This window comes from Athalia rosae, chromosome 4, assembly GCF_917208135.1.
Source record: "Athalia rosae chromosome 4, iyAthRosa1.1, whole genome shotgun sequence".
Lineage (NCBI taxonomy): Eukaryota > Metazoa > Arthropoda > Insecta > Hymenoptera > Athaliidae > Athalia > Athalia rosae.
This window is the reverse complement of record NC_064029.1, coordinates 4,080,719-4,102,396: the sequence shown is the minus strand read 5'-3', so window position 1 is coordinate 4,102,396 and position 21,678 is coordinate 4,080,719. Positions and strand designations below refer to the sequence as shown.

Sequence of the window (21,678 nt, the reverse complement as noted above, 5' to 3'; positions counted from 1 at the left end):
CACTGCGGTGAAATTCGCCGATATTTTTGAAGGAATACCTTGAATTAATTTTATTTCTCATCTTCGGTATTATTCGATTTGATTCAAATTTTTATTCATAAATACATAAAATCATTTATCACACGCAAAGTATAGTTATGTAAGGTACAATATTGCCAACATCACATTTGATATTTAATTATTTAGTTCACATATAAAATATTTGGAAATTTAGCTGAACTTACATCTTATCTAAAAAATGGATCTAGAGAATATATCTAGATAATAGTAACATTGCAAATAGTAATATTAAAACTAGATATGCATAACGATATCTATATATGTTGATTAGTTTGTACTTATGTTAGACCAGAGTTTACGTTTCGAAATATTGGTACGAAACAAACATATTTTTTTTTTTCAATTGATTTTCGAAATGTATAAGATTTAATTGTAATTGACAGGTTGGGTCAGCATCGATGCTAGAGAAGCGTAAGCATTCTTCACCGTGATTCTGAATGCTTCGGCCATTGTCCTCTGTGGGTTACCTTGGTAGCTACGAATTACGAAGCCGTTCCTTTCCAGTATAATCTAGAAGACAGAACTCGATTAATGAGTCGTGAGTCAAAATATCTAAAAATTTCATATCATTTTTAATCCCCTTACCGTACAAAAGTACGCGCACCCCATCGGGTCGGCGCAGCTGTATTCGCACCGCAGATTTGCATGAAAATATACAGCCGCGAGTTCTTCTAAGGCATTCAAGTAGTGTGGAAAATCCTCGCCGAATTCGCTCGACATAATCATTCTGGGCATAAAGGTCTGATTATTCGGCGTTGACTCGACATAATTAGGGACGATGTTACAGCCCTGAAATCCTGCGTCCTTTACTGTCTTAATAATCTTCGGATTTGGTTGCACCGAACGCTGTGGTACCGGCTGTAATTTTTGCCCAGGAGACAGCGAATCACTTGTCAATTTAGAATCAGCGGAAGATTCCGCTGCGGCAGTATTGCGATCGTGCTGACGAAGGACATTCGCGTTCGCGCTAGAATTATTCTCTTTTTTTGAATTGTGATTCCTGATCAAATAGTTTTTATGCAGATACTTGATCGTGCGCCCCTTCGATGAATTATTTTCCTTCCCGCAACGCAAACTTTCCTGGACTTTTTCAGTTTTGCGAATCGGTTTCGCCCATGATATTTCCCATTCCAATGTCTTTTTTTCAATACAGCCTGTGTGAGATAACGGATGATGAAATTAGATTGCAAGAAAAAATCGTGATTTTTTGATATACTCGAAAAAAAAACTTACACTCGATTATATCTAATACGCGTTGAGCTTGTGGACGAGATTCATAGTGAAGAAACGCGAAATGATTAATTTTCTTGATCTTCATCAATGGGATTCCAGTCATACGCTGTATCTCGTGTCTTACATCAGATTCGGTAGCGTCGAGATCCAGGTTCCTCACAAATAAAGCAGTTACCTGAGATTTGGGAAATAAAATCGTAGAATGAAATTTCAGATTCGTGACTAAAGTACCAAACGAATGAATTATCAGAACAATCGGAATTATATACTGCACCGTTTGCATAATTTCATCGTCAACGTCTTCACCAGGTTCAGGATCGGCCCAATCAACGGCAACTTCGTGATCCCAGAGCATTACTCTTCCGGGTATGAGCTTTCGGCGGGCCATAGCAGCGGATCTATGATCTCTAAATTCAACGAAAACGAATCCTCGATTAAGGGATTTATCCTCCATCGAGGGGTAGACGTAAACATTGGTGATTCCGTCGATCATTTTTCCGAGTTCCTCGATGAAATCCGCCCTTGTTTTATCCTTCGGAACTCCACCTAAGAACAATCGACAGTTGTCTATGGATTTGACGACACCGATTCGATGCCCTGGTCGTATTTCAAATCCGTTAAGCTCTACGCAAGCTTTTCGGGCAATTCCCGGATGCTCAAAGAGAGCAAAAGCGTAACCGCGAGTAGATCCAGAAAAATCCATCATCAGACGAAGTTCAATAACTCGTCCGACACGCGTCAAAACTGGAACCAATTCATCCTCGTAACAATCGCGAGGTAAACGTCCGAGAAAAATTTCAGCACCCTTCGAACGTGGTCCATTTTTCACACTAGTCAATCTTCGCTGTCCGTTTTCTTGTACCAATTCATAATCGCATTTATTCAAGAGCTCTAATAATCTCTTTGTCACCTCATCTGGACTAAGTCTTTTTATAATATTCTCTTTGTTGTCGTTCATAATAACTTAGGATTTAAAAATCGAACCGCAAATAAAAATCGAGACCACCCGTACCGCACCTCGATACGCACTGTATGCGCGCTAAAGCACTTATGCTACAACCACTTGTTGAACTTAGCTAATATCTCAACTCCCCACTTTGATCATTTTAATCCCACTACGGAGGGCTCGGCCAATCCTGCCCAAGAATTGCATAGGAACTTCGCGGAGATTCTGCAGAGCACCCCTGTAAAATATAGGTGTAGGTTTGTGGGCGTTGTTTCACGAGTATAGGAATCAACAAGTGGAGGTGGAGCAACAGTATTCCGAGAAATTTGATGGAGCTCAGTTCCAAGAAACGATGACAGTTGGTGATTTATTACAACGTCCAACAGAATTCGCTTCTTATTTGTAACTGACGGAATAGCAACAGCAGCTCACTTGGACCAAATATTAGGTGATAATCGCTCGCATTTTGTGGCATAAGACCGATAAAATTCATTCAGAGGAAAGGAATTAAAGGTACTCAATGATTGCAAACAAAGACGAAAGATTCACGTGTTTAATTGGCTGATAATTTGTTTATTGTTCTTTCGATCAATATCCTAAGGGGATTTTCAAATTACAATACAACTGCGTAAAAAGGATTTTCTTTTTATAAAATAGAACTGCATTTGTTTTACACTTTAATCATATACGAAGATAATATAATAGCATAAAAATGTTATCACGCAATTAACAGATAATTGTCTCAACTATGAACTATCTCAAAATTATTAAATAAATACATATTACATCATTGCAATGCTTACTTTCTAGCAGGATTTATCATTAATATTATTATTATTTTTTATCAGCCGGACTCTATCGTTCCTCTAAAATCACCGTTTCTTGAGGATATAACTTCAGTTCTAGAAGAGTCAGCTTTGTATCCATTGATGTGAGCTGCAAAGACAAGAAAAACAATTATACACCTGTGATATCTCACGCCAAAATGGAGGTGAAGGTATGAAATCAATGCAATCAAATGAAAATGATACACGTACAACAATCGATGTCACATTATTGTACTTACATCCCTTCGAGGCCAGCTAGAAATAACTTTATACTCGTCGGTGGGATACCCTTCGACGATAAGAAAATTCAGGAGTGTCTGAAGTGGAGTATCAGTCTGAAACCTGCGCTCCAAGAACTTGCCTTCTGGAAGTCTTACTCGTATCTTGGTAATACCATCACCTGCTTCTTGCTGAGGTTCTGGAGGTAAACTTGATTCCACAGCTTGCCGGTGAGCCTACGATTCAGTAATTTCAGTAAAGTGTGAATGAGAATTGTTGGGATGATAAACGCAATCTGATGTGAAAAATTTCTGAACTGCTTCTCAACGCGTCTCGTACCTCCCTTCGAGCTTCATCGGCTACTCTCTCATTCTCGACTCTCTCTTTTTCTTGCTTTTCCATCATTTCCTGCATCTGTTTAGCTTCTTCTTTGGCTCTGAAAAAGTAACAAATATTTCATGAATAATTAACTACAGTAAAGTTCTAATTTATTAGACATTGAAATCGGAAACTACCTGTCTGTGGCCAAACTCTCCTGATATGCCATGTCCTGTTCATGCTTCACCCTTTCCCTGGCTTGTCTTTCCTCTTCAACACCAATATCTGCACGTCGTTGTTCCTATGCAAAGTACTCTCATGTGTAGGATATTTCGATTAGAAAAGAAATGAAGAGTATAGATGAACTAGAATGTCTTAATAATAGCTTTTATAGTGTTTTTTACCTGGAAAACATCTACAGCTTGAATCAAATTGGTGAGAAGTTCGTTGACCCCTACGTTTCCATGTACTAGTGCAAAAACCTCGGTATTGGATCGTGACCGCATGATGATCATAAGTACAGGCAACGTATCTACGTCTATGTTCCTCACTGTCATTGCAGCAACCGATCCTAGTGTTCGGTTAATTGCTGATAAAAACCTACGATGACGCAAACAAATTTATATTCCGAAGGAAAAAGGTGCAAAGTAATCGCGAAATATTGTAAGAAGGACTCACATCTGTTTATTGGATTGATAAGTGAAATCCCAACCCCATACTACGAAATTTGCAGATAAGAGTTGCAGTACAGTCTCAAATCCCAATAAATGTGTGCAAAATACATTTGCAAGCACACTATTGTCGTGATGTAAATAGACGGCGAGTAATTTTCTCTGTAAAAAATAATTTTAACCATATTCAGATTTCGTAGATCGCAATCGGTACTCAGAACGAGAGATTTCACCTCCTTTGCTGGTCGCAGACAGGATTCCTTTATAGCTTCTTCGAACGTGCCCGCAAAAAATTCCGGATGCGCTGGTCCATATCTTTTTTGAAACTGTTCTGCAAAATGCAGTGTGCCTATGGTTTCATCTTCCACATTATCTGGCACTAAAAGAATCGAGAATTTTATTAGGTAATTGTGTAGTGCATACTGAGAGAAAACTTCTAACTAGAAATATTGAGATAATGTTCAGACTTACTGAGATGTTGGATTTTCATAGATTGAACATTCTCTATGAAGATATCATCCTCTACGTCAAAGGACTCTGAGGCGTCTTCAAACTCTTCTGGGGAACTGTCGCTGTCTATTAAATCTACGTAAACCTTAGAAAGTGAATACAAAGCAAATTATTGGAACGACCAACTGGTAGAAAAAACAGACACGACTTCTATGATGGTAACCAGCATCACCTTCTTGTTTTCCTTGTTAGGCAACTTTCCAACAGTCAAGTCATGTTCTGGGTAAGTGATACCGCTTTGTGCCAACATTGTTTCATCATTCTTCAACTTTGATGGCCATCCAGTCCAATGCTGATTTCGTACAGGTATATCTATTAGCGTAAAAACGTCGGTTTTCACTTCTAAAACTGTACGGGTTCCTGGGAATTTCAATTTGTAGGTCCGATTATGCGCTTCATCACGAATGTTTAGTATGTATTCTAGTGCCAATCGATCTGATGCTTTAACTCTGAAATATATGCCGAATAAGCATTGTGAAAGATTCTACCTCATTAAATATTAGTTTCCATTAAGTTTAGGAAGTGTCGCTACGTGCGTCCACTAGAAAACACTCACACATCACTCGCTGATTCACCAATTTCGGGGACTACTCTCAAATGCAGCGTAACTTCCGATGGAAGATCCAGAGTTTCCAAAACTGTACAATCAGATTGTGGCTCTTTCTTCCAGCCATTAAGCTGCTGTTGAGAAGGTGAGACGCCTACTTCACCACGTATTGAATGCTTCAGGTTTGCTAAAATTACAAAAGTTGGATATTAGTGCTTCTTCAATCAAATAAAATCATACAGTAAATTATCTTCAATTCGTGCTTTGACTTACCAACAGAATGTGAGTCAGACAGTTCTATGTCAAAGACTGTATCCATGTAATGTATGTGAAAAATAATTTTAGAGGTGTTACTTCTAGGTCTGCTGGTACCAGGTCTAATTATTTCTGGTAAATCCGCCCTTAATGGACTGGGATCATTCGATATGTTGATAATATCTATGATTTCTGGATTTCGTGGAATTTCTTCTATCATTTCTATGTCTGGTCCCATTTCTGATGGAAGTTGCTGGGAATCTTCGGGCATAACTCTGTTGATAGCTGCCTACATATCGGAAAGAAATATACCTATGTTAAAGCAAACCATATATCTTTCTTCATAGCAGGGTATTTATAAAATTGATATCGGATTATTTTTTCAGTGAAGTTGTTTACTGTGTCTCATGTGTCATGATTACCAGTAAATCCCAGTTAGTCTCATCCAAATGTAAGATTGCTTCGCCAACATCATCGATTCCAGTACACGCCTGGAAGTAATTATAGATTCTTAATGATTTTCCTTATTATTCGAATGATATCCTTGGCTCGTCATCAAAAAATTTAGCACAAGTTGTAGCAAACTAAACGTATGTAGCAAAACAAGGAAATATCCAATGAGCCAAAAGTCCATCTATTCTCCTGATAATATTTGACTGACCCTACAAAATGTGCACCGGTTGGACAGTAAAATAATCAATTATCGTTCCATAAAAAAGCTTTTATGGATCAACTTTGCTCAATTTGTTATGATTACTTCTGATTATTATGATGATAATAATCAGAAATTCATAAACAAAAGTGCTGCAACTAGTAAATAGATTATAAACTTCGAAGATTATATTAATACACAAATGGAGCAGGATTCTACGAATATCTTGATACAATGAATTCTGCAATTTCTTGTTGTTTTTTTACAAAGTATTATCATTTCATTGATCATGGCGGATTTGTTTATTGACGTAAACCTTAAACAAACGCAGTTTCTTTTTGCTTGGATGGCACAAGTTCAAAATCGAATTAGATGATTCAGGGTTCTGCGTGGAAAATCATTTGATGAATGTTTGGAGTATTTTCACATTTTTTTGTATATGTGTCAGAAAAATAGGTATGAAACAAGTTGTAGCATGAAATAATTGTATGTGGATTTCGTCGATCGATACCGTAAGATAATTAATCTTATAAATCGTAAATTATCACAAGTTAATTGCGAAAGCCTGAGGGTTCGATTTTTTTTTGGGAGCAAGAACTCAGTCGCGGATCGATGAGCTTTTGTTTCCAGTGACCACGGCAATTGTCAATGTCATCGTTTGGAACGACGTACATAACCAAATCATTTCACTGAAAAATGTGGACGGATGCTGTATTCAATATTACCTGAAAGTCAGCAAGAATCACTTCTCGATTTTCGGCCATAATATTGTGACAGAAAATTATAAACACAGTCAATATCTACCCATAAAATTTAATCTTTATGTTATTCGTTACTCGGGATAGAATCACTTCACTATTCACAACGCCAACACTGTGAACCGTGGATATTAAACTCTACTGTGAAATGGAGCTTTGCGCCTGTGATAATATACATTGTCTACCTATTTATTGAATACTTAGGTGATTGCTTTTGTAAATTTGCTCTGAATCGGCGCATCCGAAGAATTTTTGTGCGCAATTGTTGCTACGAGAGTATTCCGATTGGTAAGAATCTCTGGAATTTGAATTTGACTGGATGCTGCAAAATCGGGTTATTTTCGCGCTAAGAATATCCGACCAGCTGGGTTGCTCGCCATCAGTGATCTCGTTTTGACTTGCCACAACTTATAGGCACGCTTATAACCTAGAATTAGTGATCTCACCGTAAACAATAATCAGCTGATAATTCTCCAAATCAAGGCAGTTATTAAAGAGCGCGAGAGACACAGCGTTAAATATACTTGTCAACCAAAAATATTACAACAGAAGTGGAAGAATAGCAGAACCTTTGAAGAGTTAAAGTTTCTACAGACGATTCGGCTATGTTTGGACGTGTAATACCTAGCAATTTGCGGGGCATTTCGGTATGTAATAAATTCTTAGTTATCATTAGAAGAATCCCAATGATTTATTTGCCGGAGTTATTTGTACCACGTGCATGTTCCAGCTATCGTAATCATTTCTGAGGAGATATTTTGATATCAAATGTAGCAGCCAACTCTGAATTGTTCACCCCTTCTTAAAAACCTCTAAAAATTAACTATCAAAAGCTATTCTATAACATACATGAAGCTACGTAACTTATCAAAATTAGAAAAAGATGAATAAAATAAAAGTGTTCCAGCTCTTGTCGAGGGTTTGGAGCGGACCGAACGGTGCACTTGCAGGAAAGGAGTCTGAGCAGAGAATGATCTCTATACTCAGAGATAGATTTCCCAAAGCAAAACTCATCGAAGTTACAGATGTTTCTGGCATGTATCAATTTTCTTTCTGCTCATAATATTTTCAGGAAATTACATAGCTTCTCACATTAGCTCATAGTGATTGAGATTTTCCATATATTGTAAGCCGTGGGTTTGTCTTTGAATCCATGTTGTATATGACAATAGTTATGATGTATCCTCTCTATATAGATATATTTGATATGGTAACAAGTACCAAGAATATTTATCTAATACTTATCAACAATCATTGTTGATTATTATCTACTTGATTCATACAGGAGGGTGTGGAGCAATGTTCGAAGTAAATGTGGTTGCCCCAGAATTCAAAGGTCTTAATACAGTTAAGCAACATCGGCTTATCAATGAGGTAAAAGAGCTCTTCGAAACTAATGATTGATTGCCTAGCATGTTTGATTCGTCGATATCCATTTTTTTCCTTTGTAATCCATTTTCAGATTCTTAAGGAGGAAATCAAAGACATGCATGGTATTCGTATACATACTAGCGTCCAGGATGTTTAGCCTTTGTTATTGATAAATTATTTCGAATGTCTCTGATATTCTGTTAGCTCTATTTATATGAGTATGGAAAAGGAAGAAAAAACTTGGTATTTGGCCGAAAAATGACATAATGTTGCAAATCATAGGTCATGTCGATGATATTTCTGTAGCATAATAAATTTCGATCATTACGAAGTGTCACAATTCTCCTATTTTGTGTCATCACCCTAGAATATTCGACTTATATAATTCAAATCTGACGAGTCGACAATTGACGTCAAATAATCGAGGATTTGGCGGCAATCTAAGAAAACGAGAAAGTTCGCATATCGACTCTCTCGTCTATCACACACGTGGTTCGTGCTGTAATTCAAATCAACGGTCAAAACTCTTGGGGTCAAGCACTCGAAAGTAGATAATTCACCTGCAAAAAGAGTGAGGACAGGCAGTGATGTGATGTTTTGTTGCAGTTTTGAAAATTTCACGTAGATTTCTTAATCTTCAGTTACATTTGGGAATGAAAGTTTGCTATATGTTCTTTCCGTAAAAGATTTGTTGGTTATAAATAAGCACCGTGAAAGTGGAATTGTCAGTGTACTATATCCTCGGATACTGAAATCTTGTACAATGGAAATCTCGGGGGTAAAACTACATAAAAAAATTCGGGAAATCGTTCCTGAAATATCGCAAAGCATTACACCAGAAGTTTTGAATAAACTTTGTGATCAACCAGTGAGCCAGCCATTTCTAGAATGGTTTTGTTCCCACGTAACTCAAGCTAATGTTCTATCAGAAGAAGATATATTGATGTGAGCATTTACCACTTTTTGAATATTATCAAAGTCATCTTCATTATTTTACATTGAATTATACAATCAATTATCCAGTAAACAGCACCTACAAAAAACAGGCAAATGGGTCACCGAGAATCTAGATGCCTTAATTGAAAAGGCTACTATAGATTATCCAGAGCTGCTGCGACTTGTAGAACCTGGTAAAAGGGATGAAAATTCTATCTATGAAATGGAAAAAAAAGCATTCGAAGAAGATGCTGCTTATTTACAAAAGCTAGAGGATAGCATAAAAATTCTGAAGTATGAGATTCGTATCTATGTATATGGTATCCATTATTCCAAATACATCTAATATCATATTTGTAAGTATATATAACTAGGTGGAACTCACTTTATTGTATATTACAGGGAACAGGAAGATAAACTAGCTGAAGAAATTGAACATGAGCAAATTGAACTTGATAAAGATAATATAGAAGTAGAAGAGTGCTACAAAGATAACTTAGATCTTTTGAGAGATTTTGAAGAAGTTCACAAGCTACTTCACAGTGACGTAGAACATTTAATCAACATTTACGCAGATGCTGCTGAAATGGTATGTTACAAAGATATCGTAGTTAGAAATATAGGATATATATTATGTCACATTTGATAATATTATAGAAAGGACCTTCGATAGTTTGGACCCAGATGCCTTTAGAACTATGTAAAAATCAGACCGAAATGTACATAAACTATTTGTCTGCTTATATAAAACGACGGTTTGGAAACAACTCCAGAGATGAGCACACGGGTGACTCAGACTATGATACTTTCACAGAAGATAGCAGAGACCGACGTGGTGAAGAAATGCTTCAAGAGTTATCCACTTGTCTCAGAAAGTTAGCTAAATTTTTCAAACTTAATATTGAATTATACCTTATTGTTTAAGATCATTGACTATATGCATGAAACGAATTTCAGGCTAACAACTTCAAGGTTTGAAGAAGTAACAGCAAAAGTTAGCGCAGATGCCTGTGCAGCTATCGAAGAGCTTGCGATAAATATCTATAACAATGGCAGTCCAAGATTACCACAGTCTCAAGCTCAACTTGAGTGAGTAGCTGCCTAACTAGTAATGGTGTAGAGAATATATGGGTATTATTCCTGAAACTTTAGTCCTATGATCACCACAGGTTGGAAGTTGTAGAGCTGAGCGGTCGAAGAGATTTTTTGGAAGAAAACGTACGACTCCTGAGAGAGAACCGTTTAGAAGAGTCTATCACTCAATCATCAGAATTGGTAATAACCGAAATCGTTTTACAAGATGCCCAATCACGCTATGAGCAAAGAGAACGCCGTTTATTCGATATGCTGAGGCTACGGGAGCTGGCATCTGAACATGGGCATGCTCATTCCGACCTACTTTGTATGTTGATGGAATTACAGTACCGTCGACTTATGGAAGCACTTGAAATTGTTGCTGATGCTCGACACTACCTTGCTACTGAATATTTACTTTCTTCTACGAGAAACGTAAGTTATAGGTGCTAATTATCTTACTAACTTTTCGTTTATTCAGTAATCACCACCGGATGACCTCTTGATTATTTATATACAATATTGTTTTGGCCTAACAGAATGTCATGCTGGAACTACAAGCCGAGTATGAAACAACGTGCTCTGATTTGCCCGCGAAAACTAACGTGTATAATAAAATCTTTATTTCCATGATGAACGGCGACCCAAACGACAGAGATTCAATGGCCTTGTCGATGAGGCTTCTCAAACAATTAGTAGTAGATAACGACGCGAACGAGGAGAAAATGTTTGGCATTGAGCTTGCCGAACGAATAAACGGGGTCAAGTTATTGTGAGTATTTATAACTTCAAGCTGCTAAGTTTTGTGATTCTAAAACGGTTTTGCGCCGATGTCTGGAAGACGGGTCGCTTCAGACTCATATGTACATGTATTATTACTTATATCAGTTTTCGGCACAGTTTTCAATTGTACAAAAGTTGAAAGGTTAAGGTGTTTGAAAAAAAAATTTATTTTTCCAAGGATTGATTGCTCAAAATAAGTATTGCGATTCTTACGTGCTTAGTCACTATTAATCACCTGAATGATTATTTGTATTATCATTGAGTGATTACGATGATAGTAAGATGACATAACAATTATTTCAGTCCGAACATGCGGAGGTTTCAATCGACCTCACAAATTTCACTCGAAATGTTAATGAAATATTTCCACAGGGAAGAGAAGGTCAACGAAGTTTATGAACGAGAAACAAATAGCGGGCCTAGTTCGAGTTTGAAGCCAATGTCTTTCGTGGTAGCTTTACGGACGGAGGAAGCTGAGGTCCGTGTTTCCCAACTTCAAAATGAAGTTTCTATTCGCAGGAATCGATTGAAAGAAAAATTGGTAAGAAACATTACGTTTATTTCATATCCTTCCACATCTGAGCGTATCGCTATTACAGAGGAAAAATTGCGACGGATTTGAGTGGGAGAGTACAATTCTCTGGCAAAGATTTCTGGCAGATCCAAACTCCATGAGTGAAGTCTATCAAGAAGCTCAAAGGCGGTTGGAACAACTTCACTACGCTAGCGGCTACTGAACTGTAATTCTGGTATGAAACAATTATGTGATTTATTTCCATACTATCTTTTTTCATAAAATAAATATTAGTTGATAAATGTTCTCCATCGACTGAATGCAGAATGAGGGACCCAATCCTTGAATATTCCTACAACTTCACCCGGATTTCATACCCATCCCAATGTATGGAGTTGCGATGCGAAATATAAGGTGAGTAGAAATCGGTGCCGTACTTTGATATCATTAGAAATTCATCTCATTATTTCATGATTGATATTATATTTTATGCGGAAGCACAAAAAGAAAAATATCTTTTCTAATTTGGTGACAAATCTGTGAGCAACGTCGTATCCAGGCAGCGGAATAAACACGTGGCGATTTCAAATAGAAAGTAGCATAATCTTATCTCGTACCTTTACTCTCGTTCTTTTGTATAATAATATCAGCGAAACAGTTTCATAAGAGTTACCTACTTTCGTAGTTCCATTCTCTGGGACATTTGTTTATTATACATAATAGATAAAACATCGTATGTGTGTGCGTTGCCAGCAATTAGATGTCGAGTGAATAATACGTAAGTAACGTTGGTACATTTTCAAAGAGCAACGTTTATTCAAACCGCAAGTTTCATCGCTAATCAACTCGTACGGTGAGGAGCGAACAATCGCGACCTACTCACTGGGTGTATGTAAATTAAAGAAAATGCAGAAATTTACAGCTCAATTAATGCGCCTCAGGACACCCTGAGCATAGTAATTGCCGCCTGCAGATCAGAGTAAATAAAGTAATGATTTATTATTCAGGCTGAACAAACCTTGAGCTAGTTTACCAATTCATCCGATTAGCCATATAATAACTATGAACGGATACCTATTTTCAAGTTGCATAATTACCACGCGATACATTTATAGTATCATTTTTTAATTTCATATCTCACGATCCATTTCGTTTTTCCTCGCCTGGATACATGTGACATTTATCAATAATCAATTGCTAAATTGAATGCGATATGGATACCTCATATTCAGCGTTTTTTCATGACTGTATTTGCTACGGAGACTGACGAACGTTCGAATGAACGACTATGTAAATGATATTTAAATTTGCGTACATTGTTTTGACTTTTCGAACATCATTATTATTACAATCGCATAGATCACAGACTGATTATGTATATCAAACTCTCTCCCGCTCTCTCTTTAACCTTGGTGCGCCTCGTTATCTATCGCAAGTTTGCATCGATTTCGCTGGAAAAAAATTTTCGTGTAAATAATGTTGAAACGAACTCCTCTGCATGTCGTCCACGATTACGTTCGTCCTCGTAATATATTGAAAAATATTTTTTCTTCTCCAACGCGCGTTTACATTTCAAGAAAAAATAACGAAAAGAAAAAGAGAAAAAGGAGGAGCATCAGTGACACTGACGCCAGACTTTCGCTCATCTGAGATATCCATGATTATGATAACCCTGTAGTTCTATACGTGTCATTCAGCAAAAATATGAAAAAGCTGTGTGAAAAAGATATTTAAATATCACAGAAACATGCCCCGTATAAAGGGCAACGCGTTCTTCATTTACTTCTAGGAACATCTATGTTACATACTAGACAACGTTAGCTATGTATTTATCCGCACACGTGTATGTTTCCGCTGGGACGACAAGGCACAGTGAATGATACGCAACGACCAACGACCGGCACCGGGCAGACGTGTGCGTGTGTATCAAATAAATATATATATGTGAGTATCATGTATATTCCTATACAAGCTGGAGGCGCGCACGAGCTTTTAGTGTAACCTTGATCCTAAAGCGTGGGGGACGGAGGGGCGGAACAGGCAGAGGAAGAGGGCAGGGCAGGGCAGGGAGAAGGGAAGAGAAGGGTCAGTCAGGTGGCTCGAAATTTTGACGAGAATCATCCATCAGACGACATTTTGTAGGTATGTACGTAACTTGTGACACAATTATGCGGCAGAGCAATCTAAGAATAGATATCTTTATCAAGTTGGTCGATAGGTGTTGTTGATAGAGAGATCAACAACGATTATTAATTGACTGGATTAATGACTAAAATAACACAAACGATATCGCCCTCTGTCAAGATGGACGTCAAATACGTTTGCAAATAGAATTTAACCGGGTGATCAGGGGGAGTAAAATTTGAACTAGTCGCGGAAGGAGGAAATAGGCAGGTTGCCGGTGTGGTATAGAGCTCGTATCGATTGACCAGGCTCGTCGTTTGGAGTTAACGGTTTGTTTACACGAGCTTCAGATCATGGCGCATGCGCTAGACGATCCAAAACAATAATAGAGTAGGAAGGAAGGCTGGCCGACGACGGTGGCGAGCAGGGAGGCGGCAGTAGTCGCTGGCTCGATTCCCCCATCGTGTCGCTCCGAGAACACAAGCTTGACTGAAGATATCGCACACACAACACGGACACGGATGGTAGGAGAGGCGCACGCGTTTCACACAAACGAACTATCCTTCCCAAATACATAAGTATATATTTCTCTCTCAGAGTTACGATCACTGGTGTTTTGTTGCCTTTAAAACAGGCCCGGTGTGTTACTGGGTGGGATTATTTGGTTCTTTGAGTCGCAGCATCGGCCGACGACGACGGTCACGAAACGGACTTTCGTCAGCAGTAAACCACAATCCCGACAGTGTTGCTCATTGTGCAATGTTTAATCAACTGTTCTCGATTCAACCTCTTTAAAAAAGAAGAGAAAGAAAAAGTTGAAAATAATAAGAAGAAAAAATTTGCTTGTATTTTAAATGTTGTGCTGTAGCAGGTATAACGGATATACGCTAGGCTACGTGCGACCGACAAAGTGACGTAACTTATACCTCCAGGCTCCTACAAACCAAAACAAAAACACGAACGATCATCGTTTCGCATCTCGGGAGAAGAATAATAACAACATTTGGATATAAAAATAAAAAGTTAATTTTCGTTCATACACGAGAAGAATCACCTAATACCAACAACGAAACGAAAGTTAAATACCAACCAGATATATTGGCCAGTGAGAATTTCAAAACAATAACAACTCACCGTGGTGCCGCGTCGATTGTGATTTAATGGTGGTAGTGAATCGCCGTCGTACACCAACAAGGTCTCGTTTCATATACGTATACAACTGGTGTACCTCGTAACGGTCAGTAAACGAGGAAAATTTCCATAGTTGTGTTGTTGGTTGTTGTTGTGTTTTCGCAGCTCCGGTTGGTGCCGGGTTCGCTGTTGCATCCCCATTTTGTACCGTTTTACCTACCTGCGACTATATTCTGTATACCTGGAGTAAAGTTTTGCTGAAAAAAAGATTAAAAACTCCGTTGGACTGCTGGTAGTCGAGTCATCATTGGTCAGTGAGAAGAGGAAGAAGCGCGGTGAGACGAGAGGAATAGTTTTCGTCAGCCGGTGAGTCACGCGTTGTTCAGTAACATTCAATAGAACGCGTTCTCGCCGAACTCTCAGGAGAAACCGAGGCAAGTGGTGATAAAAATTTGAAGTGGGGAAACCGTCGTAGTTTTTCCGAAATTTCGTTCAACCGAACAAAAGGAGGAGGCTGCAGTGAAGAGAGGTCGTACAACGGCGGCAGGACCGCTCGCCTAATCGAAGTGTGTTAAAATTATTTGAAATTAACATCATGCCGAGTGCGTCTGAGGAGACTACTTATTTGAATCTGATCGAAGTCATGCCTCGACGGGAAACTACAACGCAGGAGTTTCTCACGAGAGACGTCGACCTGCTCGTTTCACAGATAAAGGAGAACCTCAGGCTTTCAGGATTCAAGGCCAAGTCTAGTTTTACCCAAAAAAGCCGACCCTCGCCCTACAGAATACCATCGAGATCTTGGGCAGACCCGGCGGCGACATGCGAAGTTTGTGGTGTAAGAAATGACGCAACCGAGGAAGAACGGCATCACCATCAACACCATTTCCACCACCATCACCACCACCACCACCACCACCACCATCACCACCATCTCAACCATCATCAAAAGAGGACAAATACCAACGTCGACGATCCCTACGAACTCCTTCAGGTACTCCTTCGAGAAGGTGGTCTGATAAAGGAAGCTGTAAAACGACTGCAAGCGAATCTCGAGGAACTGGAAAACGTCGGGGATTCGGCTTACGAAAGAAAGCCCTACTTCTATGATTCAGAAGATGAGCCTAGGCCGGTAATACCGTCGATAGAACTATGAAGTGATGAAAACGACGGACAAAGGAACCGTCTTAAGTTCAAATAGAGATCCATAAGTATATGGAAGAGTAAAAAGAAGTGGGGACTATCACGCTGTATTGCGACAAACGGACAAAGTAGTTCGCTTCTTGGATGAACGGAGGTAACGATAGTGTAGCAATCCACTACAAGTTTAGCGTAAATAGGAAACAAATTGAAAATGAACGAAAAAAATACACACACATCTAGATCATGGCATAAACATCGTGTAAATCGATGAGTAAATTAGAATGTGGTAGTCCCCTGGTTTGCCAGGTCGCTCATATTTTAGCTCGAGCGGAGTACAGAGATAAACGTAATTGGGCAGGAACTCGCCTTACACGGTTGTGTGTTTGTAAATATGGTGTGTTGTTATTTGAAGCAGCTAGTCTTTTGCGCTTCGTGAACGTTCGGCGAAGATCGTTGCCGTTGCAGGCAGTATCGACTGTTACTATATAGTACACTTGAATGTGTATATAATATACCATTACACACAAGAGGCTACGTGGAAGACTCATGGCCGACATGTATGTATGTGTGTCTTCTCGCAGTACGCCGCGTGTGTAGAAGGGAGCAAGTCGCGGGGGTACATTGAAATAAATTGTATATTCGTATACCTGTGTTACAGACACACACACACACACACGCGTACAAACTAGTAGTAAAGCCAAAGCTGGGCCAGGCCACAGGCTACTGCGGCGACACTTATGTACACGACGACGACGCTCGCCTTTCGCTGCTCAACAGTCGCGACACCATTCAACGAATTTCATGACTCACTACTATTATTGTTATTACTCTACCCAGGCGAGTTCGCAAAATGCTGCAGCTTTCTATCGTGGTAAATAAATATTACAAAGTTTCGCATCGGGTCACGTCATGATTATGTTGTGTATGGATTCGTTGCGTTTTACTAGATTCCTCAACACTATTGAAACCGTTGTTATTGCCGTTGTTGTTATTGATTAACTTTTTTTATTTTGCCAACATTAGTTTTTCAACATCGTACCCAAACAGTAACGATAATCGACCGTTTAAATCTTCAAATCTTTATTTCCAGTCGCGCGTAATAATCATACACCATCTATCAACCACGTGACAGCAGCTCGTTTCTCTAGCACAAAATACAATATCCTATCCTATCTACCTACCTACCTACCTACCTATACGCAAAACCTGATATACATATAAGGTAATAGAAGTATTCTACATACACATATAAAATTATATTGTAAAAATAAACTATACAGTTTAATGGTTATAATTGTTATGTATGTATAGTTTTCGAAATAGTATCACGTCTGTCAGTCTGCCTCCTAAAGGTGACGTTACATGATAATGGGGTGTAGTAGATGTTATTTCATCTTGCCCTAATTTCTAATCAACGATATCTACTAGTGTTTATTAGTTGAGAAAAATGAAAAATGTTTGGATGATGAATGGTGTACGTACATACATAATATGTGCGTTCACGTGCGAAAAATTATCGTCGTGATTGAACCTTTTTTTTATACTGTTTATTGTTAATATTATCATTATTATTATTTTGATTTTGATTTTATTTTTCTCGTATGAAAGGAAATATGTGATCTCATTTATTTTTCTCGAAAACTCGTCGGTACGTACGTACGTGCGCGTATAAAAATATAATACGCGGGTCGTCGACTTTCACGACCAATATACATTACTGTGAACTTTAATTTATCAATGTGATGACGAGTAAAAAAAGGAAATAATTAAATTTATTGTGTGATGTATAATAGAAAAATATTTGCTATATTCGGTTTACCGACGAACATCTTTCTTTCTCCTCATAAAAGAAGACTCGTATTTAGTTCTCGTTCGGTTTGACGACACTTGTTAATATTCTTGAAAACAACGATCTTGTATCGAATGTGCGTCAAACACATAGTGTCATTCGTCTGATATCTCAAAACAAATAAATGAAAAATGCAAAGAAAGAAAAAAAATTAAAAATCGAAAAGAATTGTATAAAAATTTAGAGAGATGACGTACCCTAAGTTGATGGAAGAAAAATACCTACGTTGGTATTGTATATGTATAGTTGAAGTACGAAAAATTGAAAATAAAATTGAAAAAATGGTGAGAAAAAAATAAAAACTAAAATAAACTAAAATAAAACCAATTAATTTATAGAAGAGCTTTCAACGATAAAGCTTTACTCTTTACTGTGCATGTTTTAGTGCATAGTTTATCAACAATATTTATAGTATACTATTATAATATTAATCATTTGTATAGATGTAAAGAAATGTTATAGCTATATTGTAAAATATACACATTATGCTAAACTAAATTAGGCTATGTCATTGAAAAAACCGCTAGAATCAGATGATTCATTTTGTGACGATTAACAGCTATATTAATGTATAAACGCGCACATACTTGATATGTGTGCATGTATATGTATATATATATATATATATCTGATAGCGGCGGTAGAGATTTTCTAAATGATGATGCAATTACTCTCGTATATGTGAATAGAAACTGGGCTGGTGTGACCAGCTTTAGTGATAGTCGCAGATTTTGACTAGCCAACTTCCAACCTATTCGCATCGCATATATCAGGTATTGACACCGCCGTCACTGTTTAGTATTTGCATAAACAAAAGGAGAAAAAACAGAAAGGAAATTATAATAATGATCAATTATTTTCAATTAATATTAATATTGCTATTGTTGTTATTATTATTCTTTTACTTATGCAAAGGATGCGTGTAAGCGAAAAACTTACAGATTCATATGTACGAATATTTGGTACATATATTGAAACACCATAATTTTTTTTTTGTTTTCAATTTTCATTATTTTCTATTTTCTAGTATCTTTATTTTCGTCTTTCTCACCTATGAAGTAAATATATATTTATATATATCAGTTGAAAGGCATATTTATATTTCTTTCTTTTGTATGACAGAACAGAATTGTTCGAATTGATTGATGAAATATATGATAATAATAATAATAGTAATAATATTAATAACAACAATACTATTATATCAATGAAATCAAATTAAAGAAAAAAGGAAAAAAATATTCACTCTTTAGCCATTTAAGAAAAAGATAACTCTATGTGATCGTTGCGCGAGCCATTGAGCCCAGCAAATCTATTTAATTAATAAAGAAATCAATGAAGTTTAAAATAAGAAAAACAAAATAAAAAACCAAAAAAAAAAAAGAAAGAAATATATATTTCTACTGTGTATTTATTTATTTATTCATGTAACATATAAGAAGGCACTTTGACAACCAGTTTTGAATAACAAATCTACATTTTAATAATACAATACCAATAACATCAGAATATCTTTACGGCTAGGGAGTTTTATAAGCGATTTGTAACGTCAACTAGACGATAGAATGAATAAAAGGGGCGCAAACATAAATATTACACTAGCTCGCTGATGTCAGCAGATAACAACGTTATTATGTAGTGCCGGCTGGTTGCTACGCAGCGAACCAATCGGTCTGCAAAAGACGAAACTGCAATTGACATATGTATACGTAGTTATATTGGCTAACATTCGAAATCATATGAGATATAGCCACACACGCGAGTCTATGTTACAATGATATTTCTAATTATTTGGTCTCGATTTTGGTACGCGTTACCTTTACGTAGATGAATTAGAAAAGCTCCCGTTAACCCTAGAAAGCTTGCATGTGAAATTCTTCTATGGTGGGTCAAGATTAATATCCCAAATTTTTGCCTTACCACGCAAATTATCGTAGGTAATAATCTGATTGAAAAAGGTGTAGTTAAAATTGTCTTACTTCAACCTAAATGAAACACCACGCCTTGGTATAGCATACATACGTATATGACGTATATTTGATTGTTGGATACAAAATCCGCGTTTGTGAATCACAACGAGTAGTCATACTGCTGCCATAAAAACTTTCCAAGACTCAAACGAGAAGTTTCTATGACACAAAGTCAACTGGGTAGTGTATCTATACTTTGTCACCCACGTCGTTTAGTACAGTAAGTTATTTTATACCGTGTACTATTTCTTTGCGTACGTAGGTAGTTACGTAAGGCGTTAGAATCGAACTCTTCTTTGGATTGGATTTAACGAAGAATTACAGAAACTTATGTAACTACTTCCCAATCCATTCGACCTGATTTTTACCTCCGAGCAATACTAGCAGCTACGATGGGTTGATGAGAATAAGAGAGAAAAGAAAAAGTAAGATAAAAAATAATTATCGACCCTCCCTGGTGACAGGCATCAATTATTGCCACTACCTAGGAAGCGCGCGATATGAGTGGTTTCAAATTTAATTGAATGGTCAGAATCCCGATCACGCAATCACTGGTGAGTACATGGTATATTCATTTTTGGTTTTTCATTAAAACAATAAAAAATCTTGCCGTACTTTTTTATAACCCAGTTGCCGTCGACCAACCATATTTGGATATCAACCGATCCGGATTGAGGATTACATTTATACAAGATCTCATTAGCTGGTAAAAGATTAGATGAGAGCAGAGTCTAATTAAAACTACTTACTAAAGAATAAAATAAAACTAGAACAAAACACTATGGAGAGAAACGTTCAGAGCACGTCTATAGATATAACGTATTACTTCGTGGATCAATGCGAGAAGGTTACTAAATTGACGGTCGGAAACACTAAGTCTAATTGGAAATAATACAAATGGGCGGCAAATATGGCTCTGTGTCGACAAACAAAAATACCACTGCAACTGTTTCATTTATTACTAATTCTTTTTTCTTGTACTCTTTGTTTCATTTCAACTAGAATGACCGCAGTAACGATCCAGTGGTAGCTTGTTTACGCTTTGAAATCTTTAATCTATATTCGCCTTGATATTAAGATCATTATTCACTGTACCCAATATCGAGTATTAACGATATCGATGTCTCCATAAGGGTGCGAGTCGTAGAAAATATTCTCTTGTTAGCCGATAAGAAATGAGATTTTGAGGAAACCATATAAATATATTACAATTCATACATGTACCGTGATCCGTTTGTATTCTCCTCATTCTTCGAAAAATTTTAACGCTTGTCAATTCTAATTCGAGGTTTTGGAAGCCTCTTCGATACCCCCAAAACTGGAACACTGCTGTGTAATGAAATACATATGTAACAATCCTAAGTTTGAAGTCCCGCAGGCCCGTTAATTTTGCTGTTCAGTACTAAAATACATGCCTGCTAAGAATAATTGACCAGTGTACATATACGAATTGAACATATATGGATGGGTATGCATAGGTTCATACTTTGTTCATCGACCGTTTGGTTGTTTTCCAACGATAACGCGATAACGAAATGTTAACAATGTGTTGTTTTCAACCGTATGTTGTACCTAATGCGATCAAAAAGTTCATCCGTCATTCATTAATCACTACCGAATATAAATTTAGCGATTTCGATAGCAGAGATACCGAACGTCAGGCATAATCACGAGTGAGAGAATTACATGTATATTGTTTCTACATACAAACGATGATTACGCTAGAACCTATAAATACCAAATATACTAATACCGAACAGAGTTACCTTCATTTCAGATTACACCAA

The 21,678-nt window shown here is 37.3% G+C and overlaps 5 protein-coding genes and 1 long non-coding RNA gene across 9 annotated transcripts; 4 read left to right on the top strand and 2 right to left on the bottom strand.

Annotated features, from left to right (window-relative positions):
- Positions 1–69: 69 nt before the first annotated feature.
- LOC105688933 (probable RNA-binding protein 46) lies at positions 70–2,637 on the bottom strand. Its single transcript, XM_012405577.3, has 4 exons — positions 1,568–2,637; positions 1,294–1,468; positions 646–1,214; positions 70–570 (listed from the first exon to the last, which is right to left on the bottom strand). The coding sequence occupies exons 1-4, from the start codon at positions 2,249–2,251 to the stop codon at positions 427–429; spliced, it is 1,572 nt and encodes a 523-aa protein (XP_012261000.2). The 5' UTR covers positions 2,252–2,637; the 3' UTR covers positions 70–426.
- A 141-nt stretch (positions 2,638–2,778) lies between these two features.
- On the bottom strand, positions 2,779–7,123 carry LOC105688922 (FAS-associated factor 1). Its single transcript, XM_012405567.4, has 13 exons — positions 6,964–7,123; positions 6,009–6,077; positions 5,605–5,875; positions 5,341–5,518; positions 4,957–5,233; positions 4,746–4,869; positions 4,508–4,653; positions 4,282–4,436; positions 4,008–4,203; positions 3,801–3,904; positions 3,625–3,721; positions 3,306–3,521; positions 2,779–3,175 (listed from the first exon to the last, which is right to left on the bottom strand). The coding sequence occupies exons 1-13, from the start codon at positions 7,000–7,002 to the stop codon at positions 3,095–3,097; spliced, it is 1,953 nt and encodes a 650-aa protein (XP_012260990.2). The 5' UTR covers positions 7,003–7,123; the 3' UTR covers positions 2,779–3,094.
- On the top strand, positions 4,538–5,153 carry LOC125500625. The gene is made up of 2 exons (XR_007278047.1): positions 4,538–4,678; positions 4,767–5,153. It is a non-coding gene; the product is annotated as an uncharacterized LOC125500625 (long non-coding RNA).
- A 134-nt stretch (positions 7,124–7,257) lies between the features above and the next one.
- LOC105688925 (bolA-like protein 3) lies at positions 7,258–8,698 on the top strand. Its single transcript, XM_012405570.3, has 4 exons — positions 7,258–7,643; positions 7,904–8,030; positions 8,282–8,370; positions 8,459–8,698. The coding sequence occupies exons 1-4, from the start codon at positions 7,602–7,604 to the stop codon at positions 8,522–8,524; spliced, it is 324 nt and encodes a 107-aa protein (XP_012260993.1). The 5' UTR covers positions 7,258–7,601; the 3' UTR covers positions 8,525–8,698.
- Positions 8,699–8,839: 141 nt separating this feature from the next.
- On the top strand, positions 8,840–14,606 carry LOC105688924 (augmin complex subunit dgt3). Of its 4 annotated transcripts, none has more exons than XR_007278030.1 (11): positions 8,840–9,312; positions 9,391–9,597; positions 9,706–9,892; positions 9,961–10,178; positions 10,261–10,392; positions 10,473–10,812; positions 10,917–11,149; positions 11,533–11,701; positions 11,760–11,909; positions 12,000–12,088; positions 13,542–14,606. XR_007278030.1 is itself a non-coding variant. In XM_012405568.3 (10 exons), exons 1-9 carry the CDS (start codon positions 9,131–9,133, stop codon positions 11,895–11,897), a joined length of 1,806 nt encoding a protein of 601 aa, XP_012260991.2. In that variant the 5' UTR covers positions 8,840–9,130; the 3' UTR covers positions 11,898–11,909; positions 12,000–14,606. The 4 variants fall into 4 exon arrangements, 2 of the variants coding, with proteins under 2 accessions (XP_012260991.2, XP_048509970.1); XR_002305856.2 differs by having other exon boundaries at positions 13,464–14,606; XM_012405568.3 differs by having other exon boundaries at positions 12,000–14,606.
- A 454-nt stretch (positions 14,607–15,060) lies between these two features.
- LOC105688977 (probable nitrile hydratase) lies at positions 15,061–17,178 on the top strand. Its single transcript, XM_012405662.3, has one exon. It carries the CDS (start codon positions 15,525–15,527, stop codon positions 16,083–16,085), a length of 561 nt encoding a protein of 186 aa, XP_012261085.2. The 5' UTR covers positions 15,061–15,524; the 3' UTR covers positions 16,086–17,178.
- Positions 17,179–21,678: the final 4,500 nt, after the last annotated feature.

Bases quoted from the DNA above. Each gene is read 5' to 3' on its own strand.
- LOC105688922 (XM_012405567.4), bottom strand. From the start codon at position 7,002: ATGGCCGAAAATCGAGAAGTGATTCTTGCTGACTTTCAG. The intron at 5,519-5,604 runs GTAAGTCAAAGC...TTGTAATTTTAG, and splicing joins GTCTGACTCACATTCTGTTG to CAAACCTGAAGCATTCAATA. The intron at 3,722-3,800 runs GTAGTTTCCGAT...TTACTTTTTCAG, and splicing joins GAGAGTTTGGCCACAGACAG to AGCCAAAGAAGAAGCTAAAC.
- LOC105688925 (XM_012405570.3), top strand. From the start codon at position 7,602: ATGTTTGGACGTGTAATACCTAGCAATTTGCGGGGCATTTCG. The intron at 8,031-8,281 runs GCATGTATCAAT...TGATTCATACAG, and splicing joins CGAAGTTACAGATGTTTCTG to GAGGGTGTGGAGCAATGTTC. The intron at 8,371-8,458 runs GTAAAAGAGCTC...ATCCATTTTCAG, and splicing joins AACATCGGCTTATCAATGAG to ATTCTTAAGGAGGAAATCAA.
- LOC105688933 (XM_012405577.3), bottom strand. From the start codon at position 2,251: ATGAACGACAACAAAGAGAATATTATAAAAAGACTTAGTCCAGATGAG. The intron at 1,469-1,567 runs GTGCAGTATATA...CCCAAATCTCAG, and splicing joins ACGATGAAATTATGCAAACG to GTAACTGCTTTATTTGTGAG. The intron at 571-645 runs GTAAGGGGATTA...TCTGTCTTCTAG, and splicing joins GGTGCGCGTACTTTTGTACG to ATTATACTGGAAAGGAACGG.
- LOC105688977 (XM_012405662.3), top strand. From the start codon at position 15,525: ATGCCGAGTGCGTCTGAGGAGACTACTTATTTGAATCTGATCGAAGTC.
- LOC105688924 (XM_012405568.3), top strand. From the start codon at position 9,131: ATGGAAATCTCGGGGGTAAAACTACATAAAAAAATTCGGGAAATCGTT. The intron at 9,893-9,960 runs GTATGTTACAAA...ATAATATTATAG, and splicing joins ACGCAGATGCTGCTGAAATG to AAAGGACCTTCGATAGTTTG. The intron at 10,393-10,472 runs GTGAGTAGCTGC...TGATCACCACAG, and splicing joins CAGTCTCAAGCTCAACTTGA to GTTGGAAGTTGTAGAGCTGA.